This window comes from Gigantopelta aegis, chromosome 10, assembly GCF_016097555.1.
Source record: "Gigantopelta aegis isolate Gae_Host chromosome 10, Gae_host_genome, whole genome shotgun sequence".
NCBI lineage: Eukaryota > Metazoa > Mollusca > Gastropoda > Neomphalida > Peltospiridae > Gigantopelta > Gigantopelta aegis.
The window spans coordinates 33,413,968-33,426,391 of NC_054708.1; the positions used below are offsets into that span (position 1 = coordinate 33,413,968).

Consider the following 12,424-nt stretch of genomic DNA (forward strand, 5'->3'; position numbering starts at 1 on the left):
GCTCTTCTTAATTAGCATGTGAATTTATATGGTATCAATATGGTAATATCATAAATGGCTGCCCATAATTTAAGTTAGGGGAGCAATATTAATCACTCTGCTCAATTGTTTTGGATGTCGAGGTCTGATTTTTTTGTGTGTTTTTTCCACTCAATCCACGACTGCATTCTGCCATGCCAGAATTCCAAACCATTCAAACAAACGGTTCCGAATGATGACTAAATACACAACAATACATGTATGGTATTGACAATAGACAACTTCAGAGTTGCAAACTATGCAAGCGTGACATTCCGGAAACTGAGCCGGTCAAAAGTCCATATTTTCTAGAAATGGCTTGTTTACATTTGAATTACGGTGCTGGGGTGTTTTTAATAGATTGTTCTGTTAAATACTTGCAGGATGTCACTTGAATTTTAAAAATCTATATGAAAGAAATGTGAAAAACTTTGTCTTTACCAGAATATTTTTTAATTTAGTCATCAATCAAGGTTTCATGTTTGATTTTGTTTGCCACGTTATGTTGCTCAATTACCAATTGTCATTATACATACATACAAACATACATACATACATACATACATACATTAATTATACATATATTTAAATATTTTGTGGTGAAAAATAAGTTAACCGACTGGCAATACATTGTAACACATTAGAGGTAAGTAAATACTATTATAGTGTCTTTTATTAACTTAACAGAAAGTTGCATCATCGAAGGATGGGTTTCAATTTGAAGCCTGTTTCAATGGATGCACAGTGGGAGCTTTTATATTAGCTGTTTTTGCATTCAAAATGTAAACAAATGGCTAGCATTTTCACAAACATGTTTTTCAAACTGTTTCACAAAAAGCCATCATATCATCATCTATCATTCATTTGCCATCTATGTTAGTGGCTTACAACTTCAGACCTGCTGTAAATTTTCACTGTAATTTTTTATCACAGAAAACCAATGCTAAGATCATTTTGTGGAACAGAGTCCAGGACAAATGTATGAAGCTTACAAGGTTACGAGTACATTTCATTTCAACTTATTTTCGTGTGTATATCCAATAAAGGTTCGAGCACGCTGTCCTGGGCACACACCTCAGCTATTTGGGCTGTCTGTCCAGGACAGTGGGTTAGTTGTTAGTTGGTTAGTGGTTAGTGAGAAAGAAGAGGATGTAGTGGCCTTACACCTACCCATTGAGCCCTTAAAAACTTGCTCTGGGTTGGAGCCAGTACCGGGCTGCGAACCCTGTACCTACCAACCTGTAGTCTGATTGCTTAACCACGATGCCACCAAGGCTGTTTTTACACAAAAAATTTATTGAAAATTAATTGAAGGACAAACAGAAATAATTGCAACTGAAACAAAACAGTGCAAAAGATTACATCTACCTTAATTTAGAAATGCTGCTTCAAACTTGTCATGGCATTATCAACTATTCACTTGTTCAATATAATCAATTAATTTATTCAGTATGAAAATAATAATTTTGGTTGGTCAAAAACTTACTTCAAAGATGAAATAACTGTCACATCACTTTTTGATGAAAGGCAGTTTTTGTAATTGGTGACACAAAAAGAACATATTTACAAGAAAGAAAACTGTGAGAAGTATTTTCCAATGAATATTCTTCTCAAGGTTATTATCATCTAACAGGTGACAAACAGATGACCACTTTACCTCTGTAGTTCTGTGGTCAACCAACTATCATACACCAATAAAGAATATTAACCTTGAAAGGTAAAAATAGAGAACGTTGATCTCCTAAATTTAATTAAGTTTGAAACATACACTGATACCAGAAAATACTGCTATCCTAATTTTGGAAAACTTACTCTAATAATTTTTGATGATTGAGACCCAATCGTGTTAGAAAACTGCGTCTCAACAGCTGTATACTCGTCTGTGTTGGCATTAATTTTCACTAGTTTCACATCTTCATCCATAGGTGTCCAATTTTCAGGAAGCGTGACGGAACCAGCTTATAAAATCAATAAATATATATATAGACAGTAATTAATATTACCATATCATAATTCAGAACCAATACAAGAATAACAACATTTGATTAGGGTGTTTGCACAATTCATTAAAATTCACTCAGCTACTTTTGAGCCAAATGAACATTCCCCATTTTTCCTAACCCTAGTTTTAAAATAATAGACAAGCTGATTTAAAATATCCTAGAATGCAGCTAAGACCATCTATAACTGAACAAGAGGCCTATTGGCCTTTAGAGCTCCACTATCTCATTTTCTATTTTGTCAGTAGTCGATAATTAATTAATTCGTAAAGAACACCTTAGAATATTCATGTGTCAAGTTTAATAATCTTTGAAAATGTTTAATGTTAAATTTTTATGAACATTTTTAAAATTGAATAAAAATGTTTAGGTTAAAAACTAACCTATTAATATGAGCTTTAAAAGCTAGCTATCATACAGATTTTTAATTTTCTTAGTAACTCTGAAATTTCCAATTTAGTAAACACACCGCCTTAATATAGACAAAAGCCAGTGTGAATAAGGCTGCTTTTTTGTTTTCAACGAACTGAAATAAAATTACACCTATTTATTTTTTTCACTAGTGTTGATCTTATTTTGTTTTCATGTTTCAAAATTTAAAGCTGGAACTGGCTCAGACATACGGTAATACATGTACAGGTTACCATAAAATATGGGTGTGGTACCCTATGGTTCACAACACACAAAGCTTATAATTCTGAAGGTTTAAGATGGATCTCCAATATTATTAGCAAATTTGATGAGCAAATATGTAGCCAAATTCAAGTAATAGTACACAACACACCACCATCCCAAGTTGTTCCAACATGTGAGATTTGATGGTCCTGTATGTATCTGTATGCAAGATATGGTCCGGACAAGGATTTACTGTTATGTGCAGTAGACCATGAAAAGTAGGTCACAGTAACCTAGTAATAGTATGTGACACACCACCATCCCAAATTGTTCCAACATGTGAGGTTTGATGGTCCTGTATGCAAGATATGGTCCGGACAAGATTTACTGTTATGTGCAGTAGACCGTGAAAAGTAGGTCACAGTGACCTAGTAATAGTATGTGACACACCACCATCTCAAGTTGTTCCCATATATGGGTGTGATACCCTATGGTTCACGACACACAAAGCTTATAATACATGTACAGGTTACCATAAAATATGGGTGTGGACCCTAAGGAAGTTGCCACATAATGGACCCATGGACATGTACGGGGGTGGACCATAAAATATGGGTGTGGTACCCTACGGTTCACAACACACAAAGCTTATAATACATGTACAGGTTACCATAAAATATGGGTGTGGTACCCTACGGTTCACAACACACAAAGCTTATAATACATGTACAGGTTACCATAAAATATGGGTGTGGTACCCTACGGTTCACAACACACAAAGCTTATAATACATGTACAGGTTACCATAAAATATGGGTGTGGTACCCTACGGTTCACAACACACAAAGCTTATAATACATGTTTACCATTATGGTGAATGACAGCTTAAACTCTGAATTCTCATTATTACCACTCTAAAAACCTCTTTGTTTGTGATTTGGTGAATGACAGCTTAAACTCTGAATTCTCATTATTATCACTGTAAAAACCACTTCGTTTGTTATTTGGTGAATGACAGCTTAAACTCTGAATTCTCATTATCACTACTCTAAAAACCTCTTCAGTTTGTTATTTGGTGAATGACAGCTTAAACTCTGAATTCTCATTATTATCACTGTAAAAACCTCTTCGTTTATTATTTGGTGAATGACAGCTTAAACTCTGAATTCTCATTATTATCACTGTAAAAACCTCTTCAGTTTGTTATTTGGTGAATGCCAGCTTAAACTCTGAATTCTCATTATTATCACTGTAAAAACCTCTTCAGTTTGTTATTTGGTGAATGACAGCTTAAACTCTGAATTCTCATTATTATCATTGTAAAAACCTCTTCAGTTTGGTATTCATTCATGTCATTGTTCTTATTGTACTGATACATTTCGCTCATCAAATATCAAAACTGTTCACCCATTTCATAAAAACAGTATGACAGGCAAGCTAGTTTTGTATTTTATTTATTACAAACAAACTGCAAACAAATTGCAACATAGAAGTACCGTATTTTGACCGGAAATAAGCCCAGGGGGGCCAAGACAACTCATTGTGAGCTTAGCATGGGGTGGGCTTATTTCCAGACAAGGGGCCATTTTTGTTGAATTTTTTTTTTATAATAATAATTAAAATAAATAATAATAATTAAATTAACTAGGAAGAAAACAAAAAACTTTTAGTAGTACAATTAGTGTTCCATTTGTTATTCATAAATAATAATTGTTTATCAATTAAATTGATTTTTTTCACTAGTATCTAATTATCAGAAACACACCTTACAATTACTTACCAGTGCTGTTTATTTACATCCAAAATTTAACGCTGAGAAGACTTAAAACAACAGCAATTAACAACAAAGTCAATAGCATATACACATGTTTCTGAGGCAGCCAGCTAACACTTCAAAGAATTGTCAATCTAGGTCATTGTTCTTAGCCAATCAGAATATGGTATTTGCTTAATTAGCATTAACTGCGGACCCAGTGTGGTTGTAAAAATGAATCCAGGATAAAACCCCACTGGAAAAAAACCCACCCAGACATAACCCCACTGGAAAAAACCCCACTCGGACATAACCCCATCAATAAATGAGAAAAATGGACAAAACCCCACTGTGACCATTTTACACATAAAACTGAAAAATATGAAATAAAGTTGAAATTTCTGTTTTGGAAGAATAAAATTATAAATAAAATTCACAAAATAGATTATGATAAAGAATAAAGTTTACATTTGTATTTTGATCAGTCAAGTGTTGCACTGATTGCATTGATCTCCATGACAAAGGATTATCTGAACTTTGTGATCAAGAGATTAAGGAGGCCAGGTTTTCTTCTAAGAGATCAAGGAAATCATGGATTTAGGGCTTCCCATTGTTGATTGGGTATGTCATAAATTCTGCATCAGATGGACCCCTTATAAGGTCTGAAGAATACTACGTCAGTATTCATTTCCTGAGAACTGTAAATACAACTATGGAAGTTATCAAGAACAAAAAGGGTGGTCTCAAGCTAATTCACGAAGGCTACTTGTATACTAAGAGGTATGCCAGGAAGAATATTCGATGGGAGTGTTCCAGCAGAGCTGCATTTACTTGTAAAGGCGGTGTGACTTCAGACCTGGAGGTAATTATGTTATCATAACTAACTTGTATGTGTGTAGGTAGATAGATATTAATTTGACCACCTTTTCCCCAAACTACATGTTATATTTATGGTATGTCACTGTTTCTTCCCCCTGTTTTTCCCCCATAACTACTTCCTGCACATGTATATGCTGTTTCTTTAAATTTAATATGCAACATTATTATTATTATTATTATTATTATTTTAGCATTGAAATGTATTCAAAATTAGTTACGGGCCGAGATTACCCAAGTCCAGGTAGATTTAAATTAAAGCCTGAATATTTGACTTTGTATCTTTCCAGATAAAGACCATCGTTAGTTTCACACAACATAGCCATGATCCACAGGATCAGTCTGTAGCAGTGGCAAAGCTGCGTTCAGCCATGAAGGAGCGTGCTGGCACATCACGTGGTACACTTACTCAGCTCCTAGTCGATTCCATCAGTGACACACCTGTAGATGTACGCGCAGAACTCGGTAAACCTGATCACATCAAACGTGCACTGCGTCGAGAACGGGCTAAACATATGCCCAAGAACCCCACTTCGCTCCGTGATCTCATGCTAGATGATGAATGGACCACTTCAAATGATGGAGACAGATTTCTCATATATGACAACGGTGTGGATTCCTCTGATCGTATGTTAGTGTTCGGGACTGATGACGGATTACGTCACCTTGCCAGTTCTGAGTCATGGTTTATGGATGGAACATTCACTGTTGCTCCACTGTTGTTTACTCAGCTGTATGTGATTCGTGTTCCACTCGGTGAGTCAGCTGTGACGTGTGTGTATGCATTTCTACCAAACAAGCACCAATCCACATATGAGGAACTATTCATATCAATTCAGGATCGCTGCAGCGAGCTAGGATTCCAGGCTGATCCTGTAACTGTCACCCTCGACTTTGAACAAGCTGTGATGAATGCAGTAATAACAACCTTTGGTCCACAAGTCAATGTTCATGGATGCTTCTACCATCTTACGCAGAGCACGTGGAGGAAAATACAGAGTCTCGGCCTTGTTCAACGCTATCGGGAAGAGAAGGATGTTAAGCTCCTCAACGATCAGATGGATCTGTACCTCCTCTTCGTATGCGCCGTATTCCCCCTGCGTACGCACCATCCATCTGGAATGTGCACACCATCACATTGAAAGGTAGATCCAGAACCAATAACATATGTGAGGGGTGGAACAATTCCTTTGCGAAACTAGTTGGACATGCCCACCCAACCATCTGGAGAGCCATAGACAGCATTCGGAAGGATCAAACCCAGGCTGCTACTGCACGACTTATGGATGAGCGTGGTGAACGACCTGCAAAACGGGTATGACACCACATAAAGAAGCTGCAGACGAAGCTCCATAACCTCTGCACTGACAGACGGGATGACATCAAGTCCATTTTGGAAGTTCTGAAAGGCATCGGCCACTGTGTGAGGTGGAAGTAGGCTAGATTACACTTGTTTCAATAAAAAATAAATACTGTATATACGATTTTGTTATATATTGAGATATATGAGTGGGGTTATGTCCGAGTGGGTTTTTTTCTGTGTGGGGTTATGTCCGAGTGGGGTTTTTTCCAGTGGGGTTTTATCCAGTGGGGTTTTTTCCGGGTGGGGTTTTGTCCGTTTACCGTAAAGATAGACATTGGTTTTAGTTCAGACAACCCTGGGTTGTCATGCCACGATCAGAAGACTTTTTTGACATGAGGTAACCTATTAGTAAACTGAATGACCATTCTTAACTTATTTCAATGTCTGTTCCAAGATTTAGAAAAAAGATGTCTCTTACTCTCCATCCGATTTTTCCGAATGACTTGTAAAGGTTCATCAGGATCATCTTCAGGATAATCTTGCCATTTCATAAAATCAACAACACAGTTTGCTCCATCGTCCATGTAGATATATTTGGATTCATTATTTTTGTAGGCCTTTTCAATCTTGAAATTCAATTCTGCTTCATACGGATCAAGAGTTCTGGCTCCAGTCTCATCAGTACCAACTGTGTACCACTGTAGAATCTTGGCCAGATTTTTGTCATTTTCTCTCTCTTTTGTGAGCTTTTCATTTTCCTAACTCTTTTCAGGACTTCAATATTTGCCTCTTTCACAGCTATCTTGAGACCAAGAAGAGTTATCTGTCCACTTGTTTTGTCCACCTGTACATCTACTTCACATTGATCTGATATATCTTCTATGCTTTTTACCTAAAATAGAAATATCAATTATTACCCATATGGTTACAGATATCGTGGTACATATCAAAGTGATACATCCCACTAGAATGCCAAGTGGGATGTAACACTTTTGACGTCACACGATGACATCATCAATTGGCGCACTACAACCTTACAGGAACGACAACAAAATGAGACGAGTGATATAAATTAAGATCGATTATGGGTAATAAATAGGATATTAAACTAGCTACCATTTCGTATCATGTGTATGTCCCTCGTGAAATAATTTTCATTGTCACTCGCTAAAGCTCGTGACAATTGAAAATTATTTCACTCGGAACATAAACATGATACGAAATGGAAGCTCGTTTAATATCCTATAATTACTGTACAGGGTTCAAATTAGTGACTATTTAGTCGCAAATGCAATGGGTTACCATAATTTTAACATCTGTGCCTAAATTAATTTCTTTAACTTAGTCACACTGTGTGACCTGAACTTTAATCATTTTCTATTATGATTGCTCACAGATGTACAGGCTCCCATTTATGTTTGGGGGTTAGCTGATTTTTTACCAAATCAAACAAAAGTGCCCGAATCTAGATTACGTTTATTCATATTAGCATTACTGCCAAACAACTACATGTATATATGGTTGTAAACGAATTGCCACACATTTTTACATGGATTACAACTAATTTTGTGGGTAGATTAATGGAAATACATGGTGAAAAGAGTTCAGGTCAGCTCATTTTGCCCAAAGTTCTCTACTGCCTGCCCCAGTGTCTTGTACATGTATGCTTATGTGCTTGCTTTATTCGGTTTCCTTTATGAATCAAAGAACTGCTAAAAACACTTAGTTGTAACATATCACACACACATGAACTTGGTGTTGTCTACATTACTATGTGAAAACCAGTAATCAAGACTAAATATTGCTGTCTGTAAAACTATATTTGATGTTTATTTTTTAATTACCAGTCTATTTTTTTAATTTATGGCTTATGTTAAATGGTTTTATCATGTATAATTCCTCCATTTTAAAACACCATCAAATTTTACAATCAAAACAGGATTTCTTAACAATTAAGTGTTATGGAAATTACTGTCATAGAATTTAGTATAATACGTTTTTTAGAAAGATTATATTTCATTATTATTCTATGTTTTAGTTTTGATTAATGATAGGTTCTACCAGTCTAGTTCCCATTACATTCATTTTTCTCATCTATAAACGTCTGCCTATCATTCTCATTATCTTAATATAAAGAACTTTCCACAAAATAAACATAAACCCTGAGATAACATGTTATGTCCACACACCTTACGAATAAGATTTCAAGCTGAAATTTTCAACATTACTTTGTAGATGTTAATAGCCTATGGTGTTAATATAAATAACATCTTTTTTTAAATTATAAATTTTATTACCTAACAATGTCAACAAATATTATCATGGCCTTAATATTTAATCTTTTGTTTTGAATTTTCATACCATATATATAATATTTAATGTCCATTGTTAGCCTAGTGTTTTCTCTAGAAATTTGATAAGACATGGTAAACTAAACACTTCTTGTGCATTTTCAGGGCACTGTTTTATTTCATTAATGAATGAATGAATGTTTAACGACACCCCAGCACAAAAATACACATTGGCTATTGGGTTATTTCATTAAAGACAAAACATTTATTGAAATGAAAATAAATGTAATTAATGTGGTGTTTAAAAATAAATGAACAGCAAAGTATATAACAGGGATAGAAAGGCAGTTTTAGAATTAATTATTGAAAAAGGCTTGTTTAATCTCAGAGCAGAATGGCGCTATTTAAGGCAAGTTGGCGCTAGACTATTGAGGCATGGTGCAGCATTATGCTAAAACAAGCTAGGGGATAATAAAAGTACAGTAAAGTGTCAAAAATTAACATTTCTTTTTTCCATTCTTATAAATTAGAAGTGTGCATAAATATTTTGGTCCTAATTGTTTTACTTTGTAAGCACACAGTATACATCTGGTAGATCTAGCTGAAAATGTTAACTTCAAGCCATGCTGTAAAATACTTCATTTTCGCAGGATTAAATTTTCATGATTTAATGAAAATGAGTCTGTTTATGAGTATTTATTTTCACAAATTCCCCACTGCCCCAATAAATGTGTTTAATGAAATACTGATATCAATAATTTTGAAACTTATGAAGATGTTTATTGTTTACAATTTAATACCGTAAACTTTTGTTACACAAGGTACTAAATGTGTGCAATTTTTTTGCAATTTTCAAAATTGGTTTAAAAAACCTAACCCAAAAATAAAATGAAATTTGAAGGTGAAATGCTAGCTTAAGTTTAATTTAAACAATATTTATTGTATTCAAAATATCAGATCAATATGGTTTAATGTGACTGGCCGACAAATAAAATCTTTAGTATGAAGGTGAAGCAAGTACAGGACCAGGTCAGGTTAATTTAATAAGGATATGCTAGACTTTTTCACACATAGCCACCAAGTAATTAAAATTTAAAGTAATTTCGAGACGTCATCTTTTTTACCTTTGGTCGATTTAACATGGCATTACTCATTAATATAATTCTCAGACAAGAAAAAGCAAAACTGATTCTCCCTCTTCTCCTCCTCCACCCCCCACACAAACAAATACTTCATTGTGAGCTCAGTTTAAATAAAATATTAAGTTTAAGCAACAAATGAGTGTCAATCTAAAGTGTTTTTATCAACCTTTAACTCAATCCCAGAACTAAATCTGTTATCTGTATTATTATTATTATTATTATTTTATACTTCAATTCATTCATTGAAAAGAAAACACTTCAAACTGGGTGCCTGTCACATGGTATGCATTTCTTGTTGACAGTACATGTAGCTAGTGTGCAAATAAACAGAAGCCACCGTAGAAGGACCCAAATATTCAGTTTTTAACATACAATCAAATCACAGCAAAATCCATTTACCATTTCATCATCCCATGTCTTGCTATGATCTTCTTGTACCACTTTTTTCTCTCGTTTATTTTCATACTCTTTGCAAATCATTTCCACAGCATCATCCATGTTGCTTCGACGATCAGAGTAGATGGTGAGAGATACTGAATTGGCTGAAGTCTTACTTACAGCAGCTGGAATTTGTTTTCTTTTCTTCACTTGGTTTCTCTTTTCTTTCCAAACACTGCACCAGCTGTAATGAATGTAATACAGATCAATCTGTGTATCTGTGTTTGGCCTACCAAAAACTATTTTGCATAAACAACTTTCTCTTTAGTTTTAAGGATTTCATCAGTTGTAATAAATAAAACAATCTGCACTTGGCTCACCAAAATATAAAGTTTTCATAAAAAAACCCCATTAGAGTGGCTAACGAAGAGAAAAAAATTAACATGTTTTGGAAATAATTACAAGAGGCCTATCGGCCTATAGAGCTCCACTATTTAATTTTCAATTTTGTCAGTACCGAGTAGATAATTCTTTAATTTGTAATGACTATATAATGTTAAAAGTTTTATTGAAATTTTAAGAATTTAATAAAAATTATAAAATTTCAAAATATTTCTCTTTTAGTTTGTGAAGACTGTCCCAGGGATCACAGTATTTACCACATTTCAGAACTATTCAATCAAAACTCTAGGAGAAGATAGACATTTTATATTTTCAATGTTAAATTTTTAAAAAATCACAAAATTATTTTTTCTAAATATCTCTATTAGTTTGTGAAGACTGCCCCATAGAAATCATACTACCAAGTTTCAAAACTATCCAATCAAAACTCTAGGAGAACCTATGATAACCATACATTCTGTATTTTTTCTACGAAATCACCATGAAAAAAAAATATCATTACCGTATATACTTACCTATAAGTCGAGTTTTTAGCATCAAAATATCATAAAAAATGAGGGGGACTGACTTATAGCCAAGTCAAAGAAAAAAGTATAAAAACTGACACAATTTTTATAATGTGGAAATCCGATCTCAGATTAACCATTTCGTATCATGTGTATGTCCCTTGTGAAATAATTTTCATTGTAACTCGCTAAAGCTCGTGACAATTGAAAATTATTTCACTCGGGACATAAACATGATACGAAATGGAAACTCGTTTAATATCCCATAATTACTGTACAGGGTTCAAATTAGTGACTATTTAGTCACAAATGCAAGGGGTTACCATAATTTTAACATCTGTGCCTAAATTAATTTCTTTAACTTAGTCACACTGTGTGACCTGAACTTTAATCATTTTTTATTATGACTGCTCACAGATGTACAGGCTCCCATTTATGTTTTGGGGTTTCGCTGATTTTTACCGAATCAAACAAAAGTGCCCGAATCTAGATTACAATGTTTATTCATATTAGCCTTACTGCCAAACAACTACATGTATATATGGTTGTAAACGAATTGCCACACATTTTTACATGGATTACAACTAATATTGTGGGTAGAATGATGTAAATACATGGTGAAAAGAGTTCAGATCAGCTTATTTTGCCCAAAGTTCTCTACTGCCTGCCCCAGTGTCTTGTACATGTATGCTTATGTGCTTGCTTTATTCGGTTTCCTTTATGAATCAGAGAACTGCTAAAAACACTTAGTTGTAGCATATCACACACACATGAACTTGGTGTTGTCTACATTACTATGTGAAAACCAATAATCAAGACTAAATATTGCTGTCTGTAAAACTATATTTGATGGGTTTTTTGTAATTGTCAGTCTATTTTTTTAATTTATGGCTTACGTTAAATGGTTTTATCATGTATAATTCCTCCATTTTAATACACCATCAAATTTTACAATCAAAACAGGATTTCTTAACAATTAAGTGTTATGGAAATGTCATAGAATTTAGTATAATACTTTTTTAGAAAGATTATATTTCATTATCATTCTATATTTTAGTTTTGATTAATGACAGGTTCTACCAGTCTAGTTCCCATTACATTCATTTTTCTCATCTATAAACGTCTGCCTATCATTCTCAT

At 34.1% G+C, this 12,424-nt stretch overlaps 1 protein-coding gene across 1 annotated transcript in view; it reads right to left on the minus strand.

Annotated features, from left to right (window-relative positions):
- Positions 1-1,806: 1,806 nt before the first annotated feature.
- Positions 1,807-12,424, minus strand: part of LOC121383592 — a 31,880-nt gene continuing 21,262 nt past the window's right edge. The window contains exons 8-10 of the mRNA XM_041513682.1: positions 10,398-10,620; positions 7,044-7,323; positions 1,807-1,976 (exon numbers count right to left, since the gene is read on the minus strand). Coding sequence (XP_041369616.1) covers positions 1,807-1,976; positions 7,044-7,323; positions 10,398-10,620 — 673 coding nt within the window. The remainder of the gene's footprint in view (positions 1,977-7,043; positions 7,324-10,397; positions 10,621-12,424) is intronic.